This window comes from Mauremys mutica, chromosome 16 (assembly GCF_020497125.1).
Source record: "Mauremys mutica isolate MM-2020 ecotype Southern chromosome 16, ASM2049712v1, whole genome shotgun sequence".
NCBI classification, from domain to species: Eukaryota; Metazoa; Chordata; order Testudines; family Geoemydidae; genus Mauremys; species Mauremys mutica.
The window spans coordinates 2392247-2412630 of NC_059087.1; the positions used below are offsets into that span (position 1 = coordinate 2392247).

Genomic DNA, 20384 nt, shown 5'->3' on the forward strand with positions numbered 1-20384 from the left:
TGTGGGGAACGTGTGGGTCCCAGCTTCATGGCTTGGGCCCATCTCCAATTCCAGACTGCCCCTGCATTTCCCCTCCAGGAGGCCACGCCGGCAATGCTGGACAGACTCCACCTTAGGCCCTGCACCTGCTATGGGGGAGCGCCCAGTGAAGCGCTGCCCAGACACGTTCTGCCAGTCTCAGAAAGGGAGTCTCACAGCCTGACCCCACGGTGGGCAGCCAGCGTGTTCCCTTGCCAGGCGCTGCCCGGCAGAGGAGGGTGAGCGAAGCCATGGCATGGGCTGGCCGTTCCGACTGGTTGGGAATCTAGACTAGCCTGTTCCCAAAGGCCTGGGGGCTTGGTGCCTCCAGCTTTGGGATCCCAACTGGAGACACTGCACAGGGGCCTGCCAGACGCGCTGCTCCGGCAGGGAACTCCTCCTGGACCCAGCATCCTCGCAGGGCGACTAGCAGTAAATACACACTCTAGCTATTGCAAAGTCTTCTCCGCTTCTGCTGCAGCCCCCTCCCCTGTCCCAGGGACCCCCTCTCCTGGAAGGGGGCTCTGTCCCAGAGCCCAGACTAGCAATGGGCACTTGGCTCCTCTCTTGTGGTTTCAATTAACATCCCGGCTGGCTTCCAACGACCAGGATTTCCTCCAGGTTCTCTCCTTGCAGTACCACCAGGGCGGGGTGGGGCTGACGCTGCCTTGCCATGGTCTATTGTGCACGTCAGACAGACGTCTTGGTGGTTTCTCATAGGGCTGGATGCTGCCTATGTCTGCAGTCTCTGTTGTGTTTACCAGAAGAATTGCTTCGGGATCCAGGTGTCCAGACGGCAGGCTCCCATTTGGCTCTCCATGGGGGGCTGCCGTTTGCTGTATTTCTGGAATATCCCTTAGTCCCCATGGCCAGAGAGGGGCAGGCTGAGCGGTAAGCTGGCAGTGCTGCGGGCTGCCTAGGACTGGGGAAGATCCTGGAGCTAGGCCTGCCCCTGCTCTCGAGGGGACTGTGTTCTGCCTTGGGGCGCCTTGGGGCAGGACAATAGGCTGTGGTGACTAGCTGCATCCTTGCCCACCAGCTGCCAGCCCTCCAGACTGTGTGCCCGCAGCTCTGGGCTGCCTGTGTTAACGAGCTCCCAGGAGACATGCTGCTCCCTGGCCGACATGTCCAGTAGCTGGAGCAAGGGACAGAGAGCCAGTCGGGCTGCCCCCACTGCATGACCTGACGCTGGGAGGGTCTCCCTGGGCTCCTGCCCTGGCTGCAGCCGGCTGCAATAAGCTGGACTTACCGGCCCTGGCTGGTTAGACAAGTGCACCTTTATTGAGCTTGGCTTTGAGCACAGCTGAGTGGGCCCGGAGCCGGGGGCCCCAGTGGGAGGCGGGTAGGGGTAAGACGCTGAGGGGCAGAAGGGGGCGGCTGAGGCCTGGCGGTTGGCAGCACTCACTGCTGGATCCTCCGGATGGACTGAACCTGGGAGGTCTGCGCGTGGGAGCCCCACTCCCGGAAGTGCTTGTATTCGCCCGCGTGATGGTCGCACTCCAGGATGTACTGGAAGCCCCGGTACCCAGGGAACTGGGAGCAGACCCAGCTGCGGAAGACAGGAGAAGCCTTGCTGCCAGAGCCAACCCCAGGGCAGCAGGGCGGGGGTTGTGCGGACAGAGCGGTCCCGGTCGGGGGCCCCACAGACTACAGTACATGGGGGGGGGTCTGAACTCCTGGGCCCTCGGGATCCGACCGGTTCTCCTCAGCCACAGCATCACTCTGGGACCCTGCAGGGGCACTGAGTCCTGGCCTCGGGGCCTGGCAGCTGCACGCCCGGGGAGTGCTGCTGCAGTGCTGAGCCAGGTCGGGGGCTGGCACCTTGAGTGGGTTTGGGGCTCAGCCATATTGTCGTCCCCCTCCCCCCGGAGGTACTCACGCGCCAGAGTGAGCACGGAAGGAGCCCACCGCGCTGCTCCCCCAGCCCATGGCTGGCAGCGAAGGGTAGTCGTCGCTCAGCTCCCCTTTCCGCCCCAGGAAGTTCTCCCACTCGAAGATCGTCATCTTGCTGTCCCGGTGATTCTGCCGCGAGGGGACAGAGAGATTGCAGGTGGGCTGGGGACACCTCCCCATGCCCCCGCAGGGCCTGCCTGCTCCACAGGGCTGCTCCGCCCCCGCGCTGCTCCCCACCCAGGAGGGCTGCTCCTGCTTCACCCAGCGGACGAGACAGCAGAAGCGGGCCCCTGCTGCTGGGAGCTGGGGCTCAGAGCAACGCAAAGGGCACCCTCAACGCGCCCCGGTTAACTGGGGCCTGGGGTCCTTTCTGACAGCGAGAGGCCTCGGGGAGCTCGGGGGTGGGCAGAAGTCCCAGGAATGCCAGGCCGCTCTCCATGGCTTCGCTGCAGGGGTCTCGGGCCCAGGGCGCACACAGGGTGACTCTCACCCGGCACTGGGGGTGGGGGTGACTCTCACAACACCTCCTCTCTCCAGGCCGGGGCCTGGTCCCTGGAGTGAGATGGGCATCAGCACATGCTGCCCAGCTCCCGCCGGGCATCCCAAAGAAGGGCCGGGCCTGATCCCAACCTTTGTGTCCCTTCCCGGGTGAGTCGAGGGGCGCCGGGTCAGTCCCAGGCAGCGCTCCTCACAGACATGGGAGATGGAACCAGCCCCGTCCGTGCTAATGCCTGGGGCTGTGCCAGCCTTGCCCCCAGGGGCCGGGTGCAGCAGGGACCCGTGTGCCAAGGCTCAGGCCATGAGAGCACTGACTGGCATCCCAGGGGGAGCACCGGCCACGCTGCCTCCCCTTGGAGCTGGGCAGGGCGTGTCTGGTCAGCCCACTGCTCTGCGGGGCCAGCGAGGCTGGGCGGGATGAATGGGGGAGCGCAGGCGGATGGGGAAGCCCAGAGGGGGGCAGTCGGCCAGCCCTACTCACAGCGCAGGCGATGGGGCGGAAGGAGCTCATCCTCTCCACGTGGTAGGCGTGGCTGCCACTCCAGGCCTCCCAGCGAGGGTACTCGCCTTGCTCCAGAACGAACTGCTGCCCCTGGAAGCCCACGTGCTCAAAGCCTGCCCACCTGTGGGGAAAGCCAGAGCCCAGGTATCCAGGGAGATCGGGGCCGTGAGTGCTCAAGCGACCGCATTAGCCCGGGGCCAGGGCAACAGGCTGTGGCGTATCTGCCAGCGACCTCAGCTGAGATGACTGACGGGCCAGCTCTGCATCCATGCCCACTGCCGGCACGTGGGCTCCCTGTCTCTGCTCTGGGTCCCAGGGCCCCGCTGATCACTCCCCAGCCCATGGGGGAGATGGGGCTCAGCACTGGCAGCCTGGCGCATGGCAGGTTAGCACCCACAGAGGTGGATGCATGTGCCCGCCCCATGAGAGCGCCGAGGGGCTGGCCTGGGGTGGGCTGCGTAGCTGGGGCTGCCAGCCCCTTGGGATGTGTTTACACCACTCCGGGAAGCAGAACGATTTCTCGGGGCCAAACACCAAGCATTTCCAGGGACAAAATGTAATTGAAATCCCCAGGATGCGGGACGCAGCATTCTCCAGGGAGCAATGGGTGGCAGTTTGGACCGGGTGCGGCAGGGGAGCAAGGCAGGGCCGTCCCGGGACTCACGCGCCACTCTCAATCTTGAAGGAGCGGAGCGTCTGGAAGCCGCACGCCCTCACGTCGTAGCACTCAGCGGTGAACTCCTGCCTCCGGCCCTGGAAGAACTCCTCATCCCACACCACGATCTGGGGGGAACAGCCAGGGTCAGGGGGCTGCTCTGGCATCATGGAGCGACACTCCCTGGCTCCTGGAGGGTGCCAGGGGCATCCCACAGCCCTGGGGCAGCTCACACATTGGAGCAGCTTGTGCTACAGGCATGTGGCTGACATCCCCTCAGGCCCCATGCCAGGGTCGTCCTGCTGCAGCTCAGCTCCAGGCCAGGCAAAGTGCAGTGGGGGACTGTGCTGTGACCTGCCTTTAGCCAGGACCCTGCAAGCAGGGGAGTGGTTTCTATGTCCAGCCGGCTCCCTGCCCCCCTGTGTTTGGCCTCAGCCCCAGGGGAGGGTGGCAGGCTGCATGGGAGCAGGGTAGGGGTTAACTCCACGGGTGCATGAAGGGCTTGGCTGGGTCTGGGCCAGGCAGGGGGTTCACACCTTGGGCCAGACCCTGTGAGAGCCGGTGCTCCAGGGAGAGGGGAAGGCAGGAGAGGAGAGGGCTGGGCCTCCACTCCTGCCCCATCTCTGGCGCCCACCTGCAGTGAGCCCCGCTACTGGGGCCTGGCCGACAGAGGCCCTGAGAGCCTGCAGCTCCCAGGGAACGTGACTCATGGCCTCTGCCCTGTCAGCAGCGGGAAGGGCACTGCACTCAGCTCGCTGCCTTCCTGTGACACTGCTGAGCCTGGCTCGCAGGCCCTGCCCCAGCCTCTCGGGCTGGGGGACTCCGAGTTGCTGGGAATTACCCCACTTTGCAGTCAGCAGCGAAAGAGCAAACTAGCCCAGCCCGATGCTCCGCCATGGAGCCCAAGCCTGCTGTGTCCAGCAGAGAGCAGCAGTGCCCAGACATCACCCCACCTCGGCCAGAGTGGGGTGCAGGGAGACCGGCTCTGCATGCACAGGGCTTGGCTGCAGAAAACACGCGTGTAACACGCCCTTGGACTGCACCCCGCTGCCCCTCCAGAGCCCGCTGGAGGAGACGACACCGCCCGGAGCTGGGCTGCTCCACCAGAGCCCCCTGGCTGAGCTGGGGGGAGACATGTCACCATGTTCCCACCAGCCCTTTGCCCCCCAGTCCCAACTGCCCGTTATCCCCTGTCATACCGAGTCCCCAGGAAAGGGCTCTGAGACAGCAGCCACAGGGCCAGACAGGCTGTGCCTGGCAAGGGGTGATTTCTGGGCATTCAGCAGCCTGGGGCCTAGAGGCGCCCCCAACACCCTCCCAGGCGTATCAGCAGCAGGGGGACGAAGGGAGGTGTCAGACCAAACTCAGCCTCTCCCTTCAACCCCCCAGCTGTGTCTGAGACACACCCTGTGCGCAGGCTCGCCATGGGACTGGCCATGGGGGACTCTCAGCTTTACCATGCAAAGATCCCAGCGAGCGGGTCCTGGGGCCCAGGTCTCAGCATGGGTCCTAATGCCAAACCAGCTCCCGGCGATGCTCCCCCCAAGACCGCACCTCGCCCGACCATACCTTCCAGAGGCCAGAGAACTTAGTGCAGCGTTGGCTCATTATGGCTCTGTCCTGGGGAGGAAACGAGAAGACCAGATCGTTAGAATCTGCTCCATGCAAATCTGTGTTGTTGGCAACTGACTGCAGGCTGAGACACCCTCCCCAGGGGACTGGGATGGAGTGGCGAGGTCACCCCACTGAGCTGGTGCCTTCCTCGGCCATTGCTAACCACTCCTCTAGCCCTGCCCTCCTGCAGCCCCGGCCATCTGGAGCTGAGCCAGTGCCACGGTCCCATGCCCCTGGATCACCCTCACCCCCACCCTGTGGGGACATGGAGAGCAGCAGGAGGCCCCAGCCTCAGGCACGGTGCTGCAGCTGGGACCAGGCACCCTAGGGATCCCCCATCGCTCCCATTGTCCGCAGACACTGGTGCTTTCATAGGCAAGGGAAGGGCTCATCTGGAAGGCACATGGGTGGGACGGGGGGCTGGGATCCCCCTGCTGGGGTGGGACACGTTCCCGATCACATGACCCAGCCCCCAGGGAGTTAACGCTCAGGCCTGCATTTGCTCTGCTCTCTCCACTCGGGTGCTCAAGCCCCAGCACCTGTTGTTAGGTCTGACCCCAGTTAGTGTTTGCTGCTGCCTACAAAACAATTGTGTCTGTCGGCTCCCTCCGGCTCCCTGGCCGTCCTGGCAGCTGTAGCAGAGCAGGGGAGCGGCTGGGACCGTAAGTGCCCTGGGGCATCTGGCGCTTTGCAACCAGCCCGTCAAGTCCAGACTTAGCCCCTCTCTGCGAGGATTTGGGACCTTGCCGAGGGTGCTTCCTGCAGTGGCAGCCCCAGAGGGAGGTTTTACAGTGACAACCCCCTGCCCTCAGGACAAATCCCCTGGCGGGAGCCACTGGGATCAAGCAGGAGAGAATGCAGCGCGGCTCCTAGGAGTCGATCATCCACGGAGCCCAGCCACGCTGGCGAGCTGCTGTCCAGGCATTTTCACCGCGTCGCAGGGCAGTCTGAGCTCAGACACTAGCAAACCTCGGGGCTCGGACCTGCTGCCGCATGCAACTCAGGACACAGCAGAGAGCACTAACCCCACAACGGCGGAAGCAAGCTGCCGTGGCTGGGAACTCTGAGCCTTTTCTGCCACCTCTTCTGTCACCGCTGGCTCTGCTCTGAGACCCCCCGCAGCTGGTGTGTCCTGCAGGGAGCCGGGGCGGAGCTGGGTGAGCAGCGGGCACAGCGTGCTCCCAAAGGGCAGGGCTTTCATCAGCCGCCCTGTGTCCTGCTTCGACCTGTCCCTCAGGGCCAGCAGGTTCCTACGGCCGGACACTCTGCTCCAGGGCAGAGTCCTTGGGCCCCGTCAGCAAACTGCCCAGCCGGACACTCCTGCTCAGCCTCCCTGGAGAATCCCCGTTCCTTTGGGAGCCCACATGCCCTTCCAGCTCCAAGTCAAAGAGCATCTTGAAGCGAGCGCTGGCCAGTGGAGGCTGCTCCCTGCACTTACCTGGTGAAGAGCAGCTGGACTCCCAGGGAGGTGACCTGGCCAGCAGTGGCTCTGGCTGGGTTTTTATAACCTCCAGACAGAGACAGAGACAGGCAGAGCATTACAGAAACCCCTCGCTCAGCACATGGCAGGCAGGGATCTGGGGCAGAACAAAGACTGGTCTGTGGAGCAGCTAAAGCACGGCCCAGCCAGCAGTGCCAGGCTCTCTGCTCAGCCAGACCCCGAAGGCAGCAGAGACTGCCCTGGGCTCATCCCCGAGGGGGTCACCCTCCTTCCAGATGGCAAACAGCAGCTCTGCCGTGAGCGGCCTTCCTCTGGCCTCGCTCACCCCGCAGTGCCTGATCTGCTGCCCCATCCCGTGCGGGAGAGCATCTCGCTCTTTCCTATGGGGCTGCACCCATCTCCCAGCCAGTGTCAGTAGCCCCCCGCCTCGCTGTGTGACAGGACTGGCTGAGCGTGCCTGTACGCGCCGGCGGAGGAGGTGCCTGGCTCCCTCAGCTTGTACAGGCCTCCCTTGGGGCCTGCCTCAGTGGGACTCGCTGTTTAAGTTGCATCCCACAGACCAAAGACACCAGAAAATATCATACCCTAAAAACACCAGTTCATATCTGTATACAGTGAAGAAACCCCCAAGCATCAAGAAAAGAAAAATGAAGTGTTTTATAAATAAGAGACTGGTCAATTACACCTCTATCTACAATATATGGACAATTAATTTAACAATCAGCTAAAAACCACTAGCTGGACCAAAAAAAACTGTCATTTAATTTCAACTTGGTTACTGTGTAAAAACAACTGTATTATTGCTGTACTACTGTATTATCACTGTACTGCTATATTATTGCTGTACTACTGTATTATTATCGTGCTGCTGTATTATTGCTGTATTGTGTAATTAATGTACAATATGTATAACCTTGCTAAATTGTTTTAACCAACACACAGGTAAAAATCAACAAATGAATAGCAGCAAACAACATGAAGACTAGGAAAAAACAAATTGGTAAAAAAACTAAGTTACATAGTAACTACAAATTGGGTAAACAAATTGCCTGTTAGTACCAGTCATAATTTGGGTCAGTAACACTGCATCCTAACTGAGGCACTTGTTATTCAAAACAATCTTGTTCAGTGTCTGGGTACCAATATTAAATCCTGACACAGCAATATTTAATAAAGTGGTTACTGTCCATTCAGTAGGTTATCTGGAAGACAGCATCCATAAAAAACAACTGGATCTACATCAACCAATGGAACAGAGAAGATACCCACTTCTGTTTCCTGCCCAGTAAAGCTGACCAGAGGGTGACAACCAGTTTAAGGATAACCTATAATATAAATGGACAGTACATGTAGTAACTAATTACAATATATTTATATATAAAGGCCTCAGTGGTAGTGTCACTACTCCAAATTTCTGTTTTATTTCTTATATACATAGCGGTGTGGGACACACTATCACAATCCCTATCCCAGTATTTTAAAACACTCAGCCTACTACTAATAATGAAAGAAATAGTCACTAAAATTGCCCTAATAAGAGTGTGTTTCTATCTGTGTCACAAAAGTAAAAGGGCCAAAGTACACTAGCAAATTGGAAAAACATGGTTATGCTTGGATATAAGGTGGTGTCATATGTACACATACATACTATACATATATGCCCATACACACTACAAATATATATGCCATATCCATATAATTCATATATATTAATTATTTGGCAGTGCCTCTAAGGCTCAATCATAATATTACATTCCTCAGTCATGGTCCCGGGCCTAACATTCCCAGGCCCACCATAAGGGACAAAAAATAATTGAATAATAAAGTCTGTCTAATAGTCGTACGAGGGAACGTGCAGACTAAAAAGACAGATGGGGCATGAGTGTATGGATGGTAAAATAAGGTAACCACATAACAGTGTTTAGCCCACTGGGTTATCTTTAGTCCGTACATTATGCTTTTCCAGGACGATGGGTAAACATCCTCCCCATAAAAAGACAAAAAGTGGGGGAATGTAGTAAGAGGAGGCCCTAAGATATAAACCTTGGTATCAGAGGCCTGGTATGAGGCCTGAGGCCTGAACTAAAGTAATGGTCAAGACTTTGCTAACATAAAGCAAAGTTAAGCTGTGAGCCAGAGGCAGGCCCTGCTCACAGGAGCTGGCAAGGAAAGGGCTGATGCTGCAAGAAGATCAGTACCTTTTAGGTACGTAACATTCACATACTTGCACATTCCACACAGATAACAAGGAACAGGCTGGCCCATCCCAATGACAGGGGCAAAAGGGTAATATGATGGATAAAGTTGTTTTGTTCGAACCAACATGTACAAGGTAGAAGGCGGTGCCTTAATACGTAGAAGGGTTGTAACTTGCTACGTAGAGAGGTTGTACCTTAATACGTCAGGTGTGATGTGTAACTTGTTTGTATCTGTGTATAAGAATGCATCCCTGGGGAGGTGCCTTTGTCCGGCCGTAGGGGGAGTGGAAAGTCCCGCCACTAAGCCGGGTCCTTGCCAAGAGGCACTCTCTCGCAGTACGCCCGGTAGACTAAGTAATCTACGGGGACCCTGCACGGGTGTCCGAGGTCGCAATAAACCTAGCCGACGTGGCTTTGCATCTTACTGGACTCTGTGGTCATTGGGGATTCTCGTCGGGTCTGCTGTGTCAGCTATCTGCAGAGCTGGGGCAGCACACAGAGGGAACTCACACACGCAGCCAAGTAATATCAACAAGGAGAAAGCAGAGCACCACACCGGTACAGCTCTGACAACATTAAGTATATTAGGAACAAAAAGAATCCTAATAGTGGTATTGGTAGTTGGAAATGGTAGAATTGTCAATAATAATGCAGAAAAGACTGAAGTGTTCAATACATATTTTTTCTCTGTATTTGGGAAAAAGTCAGATGATGTAATCATACCATAGGATGATTAAATACTTTCTATTCCAATAGTAAGCAAGAAGGGTGTTAAGCAGAAGCTACTAACATTAGACATTTTAAAATCAGCAGATTCAGATAACTTGTATTTGGACCTTGCTGGGTTGCCTGTCTCTTGCAGTCACACAACGAACCTGAAAAGTCTGGGATAGAGATAACCCAGGTCAGATAGTCTCCCTGGGCCTCCGTTCCCATTGGTACCACAGGACTAACAGCCCTGCCCTGGGGCCCAGGGCGTGGGGCGGGTAATGTCGCTCGATGCTGTGAGGGGCTCGAGTACTACGGTGACGGGAGGACGTACGTACCCAGCTATCCCAGCCGGGCCTTGGCCGCAGCCTGTGAGGCTGTGGATAGAGGAAAGCAAAGAAAGGCTGGGCTGGCAGGATTAGTCCAGTTCGAGCCGTCCCGGGGCTAGCGTGATGGTGGGAGTGGAGCCCCGGCCCAGCTCACCGGTTCAGTGAGAGAGAGAGGCCCAGGCTGAGCCTGCAGAGGGGTTCAATGTGCCCCCCAGGAGGGGGTTTCAGGGCCTCTCCCCAACCTGTCAGTGCCCCATACCCCATTGTCCCTCCCCAGGGGAGGCCCCTTGCTCCCACACGGAGGCCCGTGGCCCAGCATGTGCCAAGTCCGGCCTGGCTATTGCATTGTGAAGGCGGCAGGGAGGGGTTTCTGGGAGGGCTGGTTACTGGAGGGCTCACGGGCAGCGGGGGGGTGCAGCCCCAAGCACACCAAGCAGGGGCTGGGAGAGCCCTGGGAGGTTCCTTAGGGGAGTGGCTGCCGCACAGGGACCCAGGCCCCACACTGCCCCGTCTCTGACCATCCCTGAGTGAGGTTAACCCTCTAAGCGAGGGAGCCGGAGGATCCTGCAGGGCCATAAGCCCTAGATTGGGCCTGCCAGGGTCCTCCTGCTCCAGGCCCACCGGCGCATCTGCCCTGCAATGGAGCTGTGGCCGTTTGGGCCCTGGAGAAGCCTGGGCGGGGTGGGCAGCAGGGCCCTGGGGACCCACACCTCTCAGAGGAGCCCAGAGCAGCAGGCCAGGCTTTTAGGGGGGCTGTGAGTCTGTGGAGGTGGAGGTGTGGGGGCTGGGGCTGGTCACTGCTCTGCATATGCCCTGGCTGGGTGTCTGCACTACCACCAGCAGGGCTCCAAGGCGGGGCCGGAAAGCAGCCCTGTCAGGCCTTCTGTTGTGCCCGGGCTCACAATGGAAAGTGCTGGGTTCAGCGGCTGTGCCTGGGGCCTGACAGAGGTTTCCAGCTGACTGACCACATTGCAATATGTGATGACTGCGAGCATCAGGGCAGACACTGATGAGCTAGCACTTCCATTGTGCACCGGCCTGGGGGTCTGTCCTTGCCAGGCTATAAAGTGGGGGCTTCACTGGACCCCAAAACACACTCCCGCTCATTCCACCAAGAAGCAGCAGCTGCCCAGGTAAGAAGACAAAGTACCCTGGGCAAATGGCCAGCAGGGCAGAGGGTCCGGCCCAGGGAGCAGGGACGGACCCTGGCGAAGGGCCGGCAGGGCAGAGGGTCCAGCCCAGGGAGCAGGGACGGACCCTCTCTGGGCTATGTGCAGAGAGTCACCTCAAAAGGGCCTGGCCAGAGCACGGGAATCCATTATCCCAGCACCCAGCCAGCCCCAGTTATTCCTTGCCAGTCAAGTGCAAAAGAAGCAAACAGCTAAGAGGGGCAATGGGGCAGTGAGGGCCTGGGTCGCCAGCGCGAGGCACCCCCCTCTCTCCCTGAGGGCAGGCGGGCTGAGGCAGTCACAGGGGGTGGCAGCACCCCTGGGTGTGAAGGGCCATTGCTGGCTCTCTGGGCTAGCAGCAAGCGGACTGTGCGGTGGGCAGAGCAGCCCAAGGGAGGAGAGAACAACCCTCTGCTGGGGCCTCGGTCGGGGGACGGGGTGTTTTTGTGACATACGCACTCACCTGCAAACAATGTTTCCTTTCGGTACCCCTCTTCCACCTGAGCTGACCACAGCCATGTCGGAGACCATGAAAACCACTGCTGCCAGCCAGGCTGCTGATGACAAGGAGAGGGGAGCCCTGGCCCCAGCCCCATATCCAGACCACACCCCTGTTTCGAACACTAAGGCTGAGCAGCCTTCCATGCAAGCTTTCAGGGTAAGCCCCCCGGGATGACCAGCCCCGGCTCGGGGCGGTGGGGCGGGTACAAGGGAGCCTCTGGCCCAGCGGCAGGGAAGCGTCTCAGCAGCAAGGTGCCATGGATGGCTGGGGAATGTGTCAGGCTAAAGAGTGAGGTCTTAGCTCTGGAGCATCATGCCTGGGCCCCAGCTGCCCAGGCCTCTGAACTCCACTAGGACAGGACTTCTCCTCGCAGGGGGCAGTGCTCCCTGCACGGGCCCTTGCCTTGCACTTGCAGCTGACTCCTCCTCAGAGCAGCCCATAAACGATTACGTGAAGCACCAAATCCCAGTGAACAGGCGTCCGGAACAGCGGCTGTGTGGGAATCACAGAAGTTAGAGAAGGAGAAAAGCCATGAGGCAGAGACAGAATCAGCCCATCCAGCATGTCTTCTAGTGCTTCAGCCATCTCTCCCTAGAGGCTGAATAGTGGCCTGCATAGGGAATGGTTCCAGGTGCTGTGCCCCAAGTCATGTGCTTGGGGTCTGATGCTCCACACTACTCTCTCCTGCTCCTGCTGCTAGAAAAATACAAGACAGGGGTTCAGGAGCAGGGCAGCAGTTCTCGAGCTGGTGCTGAGGCTGTGAGCTGCAGCTGCTCTCCCCCAGCTCCAGGAGAGGTTGGGCTGTTGTCTAAACCACATGGCACTAGACTGGCACTAGGATCCTTTCCTGGAAGGGACGATGGCAGTGGTGTGCTCTGAAAGGACCTGAGCCCTGCTGACTCCATGGGAGGAATGGGGAGGAAAGCCACCCTTGCTGGTACACGCACACCACCTCCAGACAGCAAAGGCCACAGCTTTAGATGCAGCTTCTGATTTTGCAGCTGCAAAATCCACACTGTGAAAGGGAGGGACCCTGCAGAATTGCCCGTTTCCCGGGATTGGGTGTGTCATTGCGTAGCTCAGCCCCAGGCCCCACTCTGTGGCTGTGCCACGCACCCCACACAGGCACACGTCCTTTTTCAGATGCAAAGCTAGAGTCTGGTTTGAGGCCATTTGCAAACTGGCTGTCAGCCTGGGACAAAAAGCAGGAAGGGGAGAACTGTCTGGGAGCTTGCTCCCACTGGGGCTCACTAGAGGGGTGTATTCAAGTCAGCACGGTCATAGAACAACTGGAGGCAGCGGGTCAGAGTGAGCTGGGGTGGGATGGGGCTTCCTAACTGAGACTCACTGGAAGTCCCACCACATCTCTTCAGGTCCCTGAAATATCACAGGATTAAGCTGAACGGTTGTAAGTAGTCAGGGAAGAAACCAGAAACTGTAGCCCACCCTGCGGCAAGAGAGAGCAATTCAAAACAGGACTGACACAATAGAAAATCCTTAATCCTCTAACAGCTGCCAAATGTTGCAGACACTTCCACGCAGAGGGCACCTACTGTGCTGCTGAACTTCTCAGGGCCATCCCGAGGGAGCATAGTTAGGTAGTGGTGGCATGCAGCTGCTCCAGGCGCTCGGTGCACAAGCTCCATCCAGGTAGAACATGCGGGTTGTGCTGCAGCTGTTCCCGTATGTCCTAGCATTCTGCTGACTCCAGGGGAAGCTAACTCTGATGGCAGCGCAGCAGCTGTGGCAGAGCCAGGCTGAACGCTATCTGCCGCTGACCCCCGCAGTGGGTGGCTACTTCTCTTGCCGGTTCTGAACTCTTGTCCTTGGGCTCCCTGCAGATCGTCATCTTTGAGCAGGAGAATTTCCAGGGCAGGAAGATGGAGTTCACAAACGAGTGCCTTAACCTAGGCGACCGTGGGTTCGACCGGGTGCGCAGCGTCATTGTCAGCACTGGACCGTAAGTGACACAGCCGGGGCAGGAGGCACACGAGAGGCTCTCAGAGGGGCCAGGCAGGCAGAGCTAAGGGCAGGGTTCAAAAGGCAGCCACTGTGCTAGGAGATACAACTAAGTGCTCATAGCCCTGCTGCTGACTTCCATTCACGTGTGTCAAGAGTCTATACAATGTTATCGTCCACTGCTGGGAACTGAGCACCTGTGAGCTTTGGAGTCAGACTGTATCCAGCGCATCAAACTACATTTAACATTGCCACAACCTGCCAGTATAATTAACCTCTTAAATACACCACCATGCAATTCCTGGAGCCAGATCAGTTAGCACAGGCCAAGGCAGTGCAGGACATGTAGGTCAAGACCATCAGAAGTGGCTGGTGATTTAGGATGCTCAGCCTGAGACACCTTACTGGGCCTGACTTTCAGAGCGTGGATGCTCCGCACTTCCTGAAAAATCAGTCCCCCTGAAGGTGCCACCCAAAATGAAGGCTGTTCAGCTTTCTAGGAAGTCAGATTTGCCGTAGTCTAGCAATGGAACTGTGTGTGTGTGTGTGTGTGTGTGTGTGTGTGTGTGTGTGTGTGTGTGTGTGTGTGTGTGTGTGTGTGTGTGTGTGTGTGTGTGTGTTGTGCTATATTTTGCAGTTGCGTATCCTGGCTGTTCACTCTGTGCTTTCATATAGTGAAAACAAGTGCTCCCACAAGGAATCTTTCTTTTAACTTACATTTGAACCGGGAAATAAAATAGGAGGCAGACCCTGGACTTTGGGGCTTTCACACATGTCTGTGTGTGTCTATAATCCAAACAGCCCTTGTGCAAAGAAATGAAGTTGTGCAGGATCATCCCTGGGGAATGGAGTTCCTGACGGACTCGGAGTTGTCTAGAGTGAGTGTCTGTCAGAAAAGGACACAAAATGTACCCTGCAGAAAAGGGAAATGATCCCTTCTACATAGAGAACTGTGCAACTCACCAGAGGTTGAAAGAAGCTATTCCAGAGAAAGGGGCAGGCATGCAGTACAGACCCATGGCTTCATTACCATCCATTGTATTTTAGAGGGACAGTCACGTCCCTCTGGCAGAGGTTAACGAAGACTGCAGACTGCCTCTGCCCAGCGGCATTAGGTGGTGCTTCACCTGGGGAATTCAGGCATTCAGCGCCACGCAGCCTCCCCTGATGGCAGTTTCAGAGCAGCACTCGTTGTCACCTGAAATGTGAGGAGCTAGGATGGGACATTACTGTGTCATCATTTTTGTTATTAATACTGCATTACCCTTTAGTATCCCTGGGAACTCCAAGAGTATTAGGAAGCTGGGTCAAGGCAAAGCGCTCAGTGCCCGCTCGGGGAGTGGTTTGGATCGATTCCTGCAGGTGACTTTGACGGACAGCCTGAACAGGAAAGGTTGAGTTCCCTGGACGGGAGTCTAGCTCGCGGTGACCCAGCACCTTTCTCATTTGGTAGCAGGTTACACCCGCCGGGCAGGGGGAACCGATGACACCAGGTGCAATGCAGGGGAGATCCAGGCATGGAACTGCTCCATCGCTGTGTCCTGGAGCTCTGCAAGGCATGTGCTGGCCCTCTCATCCTCTCTCCCAACAGGGAACTGGCCCCCCTGGCCACGAGGACCAGGTCCTCCTGCAACCTCAGAGGGTGCCAGAAGTGTGGGATAACATTTCTGGGCGAGAAGCACTGAGCCAGTAGAGAGTGGTGGTGCCAGGCAGTGCAGGGATGGCGAATATAGCTGTCACGTTGGCAGACGTTAGAGCTGGCCAGGAGCGCATGCGTCTTAAAGAGAGTTTTGAATGTGGAGTGGCCTTTGTCTATGATTCCTAATGACTAAGAAAAGGGAGTCCAACTGGATGTCTGAGAAGCTATTAGGTTCCATCTGTAAAACAAAGCGCACGGCAACAAAAAGAAAGCAAGGGGCACATTGCCACCAGGCGCTGGTACCGTGGGAAGACTGGCCGTAAAATGAAAGAATCCTGTAAATTTAGGGCAAGCCAAGGCAAAACTACCCAAGTTCTTGGAATAGCCGCTCACCCAGCCTGTAATACAGGCAACACCAAGCTTGTGTGGGTGTGAGAGGGGAAGGCCTCAGGGCAGCCCCACACGTTTTGGTAAAAGCAGCAGTGAAGGAAGTATGAATAGATGGAAGCCGTGGGAATTGCAGTAACCTCCAGGTGAATGCCAGTCACTAACTGTACAGATGGTTGATCTTGCTATTAAAAGATCATAGGGAGTTCAGCCGACACAGACTGTGATGACCCCAAGCAATGCCACTGGAAGGGTGTTTTGGTCTCAGGGAGGTAGTCTGGAATGTACAATATTGTACAAAAGAAAAGGAGCCCCCAATAGGCATTAGGAGTTGGTTTTTGACTGACACTGGCATGACCTTTGAGTGACAGAGGTAACACACCTGATGAATTTATCTCTCCTTTGGAGGTGTAAAGTGCTGTGTCAATGCTCGGTGTCATTATTGTTGTACTGGTCAAACAGGGGAAGAAGCATTGAGATTAGGCTGTAACCTGAAAACCATGGACATTTTGGGGGTTACAAAACTCTAAGCTAAAGGAGGATTATGACTAGGTAGGATGCAGCCCAGAGGTGGAAAAGCAGGTGCAGAGTATGTGGTGCTTGTTTTGTAAAGCCAGGAGAACCCCAGAACACCAGTATTTCGAGAGAATAGCAAAGGAATGCGTCACTGCCGATGTGCTTGGCATTTGCTTCAGACATGGTCTTAGGAACTACAGACCTGACCTACAGAGACTAGAGCCTGCAGCCATATAGAGCAATGCAAAGCAGATAAGTGTACCAGGGAAGCCTGCCCAGTATCTGTTTGGTTGTCATGAATGACTCGAGATTCAGACAGTATGAAAGCAACGGTCCGTAATGGCGCCTGATGCTGTATTAAACCTGCTCTTTATTAGCTCTCTGGAGCTACAAAACTCCCACTGCCCCAGCACAACCACAACCCAGTGATTTCACCAGACCCCAGGCCCTGCCCTACACTGGTGCGCACACCATTGCTGCCACTGCTGTTAGTGCAGCTGGGAGAAACTTGATGAGAAATGCCAAGTTGACATGGCCTCGGGATGTAGATGGCTACATCATCCTATGGACTGTGGCCAGCATCTCCCATGTCTTTTGATGCTGTTCTGAGGAGAGTTAATGAACAGACTGAAGTGTGGCAGCAGCTGTTATGTCTGGGCAGGAGCTGAGCAGCTCAGCAGAGCTTCTGTAGGATGCTTGGGGGGAGCAGGAGGAACGGGGGTGGGGGAAGCTATGTGCTGTGCTAGGGAAGCTGTGGATAGCTCCTCGGGTAAAATGAAGAGACTTTATGACACAAGCATCATGTGGGAAAACGCTAAAAAGAGGGGAATTGGTTTGCGCAGAGCCCTCAGCTGGAAAACGCACAACTGGGCCCTGCGTATCACTGACCAACGACAGAGACAAAGTGCTTTGCAGCCTCCAATTAGATCCAGGAGAGTCAGCTGAGGAGGTACCAAGAGCACTTTCAATTGCACCATGCATTCCTTGGAAAGTGAAACGCAATGGTGAAAGCCATGCGGCTGGCCTGACCATATACCATCCACCAGGGGGATGGAGCTGTCCAAGGGTGCGGGCCGCAGGAAGCAGCCTGCACAGTGATAGCTTAAATGGTCATTCCCAGCCTGGGAGGGGGGGATCAGCCCAGGAGGAAGAGCTCTAAATAAAGCAGAGCAGGGAAGGGTAAGATGGGAAGTGCGGGGGAGCTGTCAGAAAGGTGTAAACGCGGCACTATTCAGGACCAAAGGTTTATACCTCGCTGTTTGCAGTTCAGCCCCAAATCCATAGATAGGTGCCCGCATACAAGCCTTGTGAGTCTTGAGCCCTGGGATCATGAGATGTAGACAGCTAGTGGCAGCAACAGCCCTGGGCACTTTTTCATGTTATTCAAAATGTGCTATTTCAGCAGAACAGGCCAGGAGCTGCTGTGTCCTGGCATCCAGACACGTGCCTGATCTGATGGCCACTGGGGCGAGGCAGCCAGGATTACACAGCCCATAGACACTTGGCCTCCCGGGTGGGACAGTGCAGGAGGGAGGGTGGGTAGAGACACTTGGGTCACTTATCAGCCTGCAATATGCTGATACTTCCTGCTGACCGACATGGGCTGAGATCCACCCCCTGGGCCAGCAGAAGCAATGGGCAGCTGACATCACGGAAGAGAGGCTGTAAAGTCCGTGTCTGGAATAAAGGCTAGACAAGTGCAAGTGTGGGCACAACCCCTGCGGGAGTCCCTCCCAGTTCTATCGCAGCGTGTCTCTGGCACCACTGGGTGCATGGCTTGTTCTCGATTGCTTTCATACCTGTGTGAGCATTTCCTTTAGGCACGCAGGGCGAGAGACGAGATGGAGGCAGGGAAGCGGGAATGATTGGGAATTCCCAGGTGAGCTCAGCTGCTGGCTGGCCATCGAGTCTGAGCCCAGGCCCCACTGCAGGAGATGAGACAGTGCCGTAGTTATTTCTAACCTGTCTCATGCGTGTAGCTCTGCGGCCTGCCCTCTGCTGCCTTCCTCATGTTCTGCCCCCACCCCTCTCCTCAGCTGGGTGGCCTTCGAGCAGTCCAACCTGCGCGGAGAGATGTTCATCTTGGAGCAGGGCGAGTATCCTCGCTGGGATACCTGGTCCAGCAGCTACAGGAGCGACTGCTTCAGGTCCATGCGTCCCATCAAGATGGTAAGAGAGACTCTGGAACTGGAGTCCAGCTGGGCTGCTTCCAGGAGTGCAGGCAGGGGCTAAAGCAAAGGAGTGTGGGGAGCACAGGTCCATCTTCTCTGCTACAAGTGAAGGGAGCTCCCCCCTCTTCCCAGCTTGGGTATCAGCGCCCCCCCATAGCTCCCCTGCCCAGGGTGCAGAGCAGTGCCCACCTGTCCCCCTCTGCTCTGGAGCAGGGAGGCTCCCTTCCCGCGACTAACCCCTGCGTGCTGGGCTTTGGGCCAGGTAAGTCATTTCTGCTGCTGCCGCCTGGGTGCCAGTCCAGCTGCCCCACGCTGGGCTCTGAGCCCCCGTGGCATGAGGCCACTGGTGTTTTGGCAAGTGAGTGTGGATCAGCCTGCTGAGCTGGTTCTACCCTGCTGTCTTCCCCAGGCGGCTGACGGCTATAAAATCTCCCTCTTTGAATCTGCTGACTTCAAGGGCAACAAGATGGAAATCCAGGAAGATGACGTGCCCAGCCTCTGGGCTCACGGCTTCTGTGACCGGGTGGGAAGTGTGAAAGTGTCCAGTGGAACGTAAGCAGACACTCTCCCCCTCTGCCCCACACCCTATTGCCCCCCGCTGGCCCCAGGAGCGTGGCACGGCGGATCCACATCCAATCTCCCAGCCTCTGTTTGCTCATCGCGGGTTAGAACCAACAGAGAAACCTTTTGACGGGTTTCCCTGCTGCCAAGAAGAGCCAGGGATTCCCACTGGGCCCCCGGCAGGCCGGCCTCTCCTCTTAGCTCTGGGGAAACCGCTGTAGTCTGGAAAGTCCCTGTACAGTCTGGATGCGGTGCCAAGAGCAGCCTATACCCTGCCACAGCCACAGGGAAGGCCAGGTGGGCGACTGGTTCCGGAGTCAATAAGCATTCACAGTCCTGCACAGCATGTGGGGGACCCTCCGTGCCAGGCCATGCTGGAGGAGGGGCTTTCTGTCCCGTCACAGCTGAGCCCGGAGAGCAGAGGAGCCTGCTCAGGGCAAGGTGCACCGGGCACCCCTGCCCTGCATTACCGAGAGCATGACAGCCATGGTTCTCCTGCCTAGCAACAGGAGTGAGGCGCGTGAGGGGATCCTGTAGCAGAGGGCAGTGCCCTCACATGGGCAGCGCAGGTCACTAGACTCACACAAGTGCGAGCAAAGCCCACTGGGGGGGGGGGTGAAAATCCCTATGTTCGAATGCTTCACGTGAAACATGTACCACGTGTGGCCTTTGCTCACACTGGCTCCACAGCCTGGCGCTCCGTGCCACCCACCATGCAAGGGCCAGGGGGCTACGGCTCTGATATTTTGTGGCAATAGACGTACACCTGATGTCTTCTTATTTAAATACTGGCCCACTGATCCAGCTGAGCCCCAGCACCGTGTGGCCTGTAATATCCTACATCTCTGAGATGCTTTATTTTGGCTTTCCCTAAAGCTGGGTTGGATACCAGTATCCTGGCTACCGAGGCTACCAGTATCTCTTTGAGAGAGGAGACTTCAGACACTGGAATGAATGGTCGGCCTTCCAGCCCCAGGTCCAGTCTATCCGTCGCATCAGGGACATGCAGTGGGATCGGAAAGGTTGCTTCACCGCTCCTGATGCTCCTTCGAAGTGAGCGTGCTCCCTGCTAGCTAGCAATCCTGGGCCACGTAGCACCTCGACACCCCTGCTACTTTCTGTGAACAGCCCCCATCTCGCCTCTCTCTCGCATCCCCTTTCTCGGCACTTTCCTTGTATATTGCACATTTATTGGATGTCCTGTACATTGTGATGCAAAATCAACAATCAATACAAAAAATCAGACAACTACAGCAGCCTCGGAGTCTGTTCTGCGCTGGATTGTTCTCGGGGAAATTCCTAGCCCCTCTAACTTTCTTACCCTGTTTAAACTGCTCAATGCTCTGAGCTTCAGTGTTGGACATTTGGGGATGGGGGCGGTGGTTCTGCAGATGGTTGGGGTTTGAGGGAGGGGGGGCGGTGGTTCTGCAAACGGTTGGGGTTTGAGGGGGGGGGCGGTGGTTCTGCAAACGGTTGGGGTTTGAGGTGGGGTTTGCTCTGTGCTGTGGGGACGCCCAGGGTTTCTAAGTATGGCCCAAAGCTTAGAACAGGACCAAATATTTGACTTTATGGGCCCTATTCATCCCCTGGTGTGACTGGTCCCTGTTATCTTCATGCAGAGAAC

The 20384-nt window shown here is 56.9% G+C and overlaps 2 protein-coding genes across 4 annotated transcripts; one reads left to right on the top strand and one right to left on the bottom strand.

The window, feature by feature from the left end:
• Positions 1 to 861: 861 nt before the first annotated feature.
• Positions 862 to 5266, bottom strand: CRYBA4 (crystallin beta A4). The gene is made up of 5 exons (XM_044990172.1): positions 5136 to 5266; positions 3576 to 3694; positions 2891 to 3032; positions 1898 to 2040; positions 862 to 1567 (listed from the first exon to the last, which is right to left on the bottom strand). Exons 1-5 carry the CDS (start codon positions 5172 to 5174, stop codon positions 1420 to 1422), a joined length of 591 nt encoding a protein of 196 aa, XP_044846107.1. The 5' UTR covers positions 5175 to 5266; the 3' UTR covers positions 862 to 1419.
• Positions 5267 to 10747: 5481 nt separating this feature from the next.
• CRYBB1 (crystallin beta B1) lies at positions 10748 to 19905 on the top strand. 3 transcript variants are annotated; one of them, XM_044990263.1, is made up of 6 exons: positions 10748 to 10989; positions 11531 to 11683; positions 13369 to 13487; positions 18065 to 18197; positions 18609 to 18751; positions 19637 to 19905. In XM_044990263.1, the coding sequence occupies exons 2-6, from the start codon at positions 11543 to 11545 to the stop codon at positions 19815 to 19817; spliced, it is 717 nt and encodes a 238-aa protein (XP_044846198.1). In that variant the 5' UTR covers positions 10748 to 10989; positions 11531 to 11542; the 3' UTR covers positions 19818 to 19905. The 3 variants fall into 3 exon arrangements, with proteins under 3 accessions (XP_044846198.1, XP_044846197.1, XP_044846196.1); XM_044990262.1 differs by having other exon boundaries at positions 11541 to 11683; XM_044990261.1 differs by lacking the exon at positions 10748 to 10989 and having other exon boundaries at positions 11335 to 11683.
• Positions 19906 to 20384: the final 479 nt, after the last annotated feature.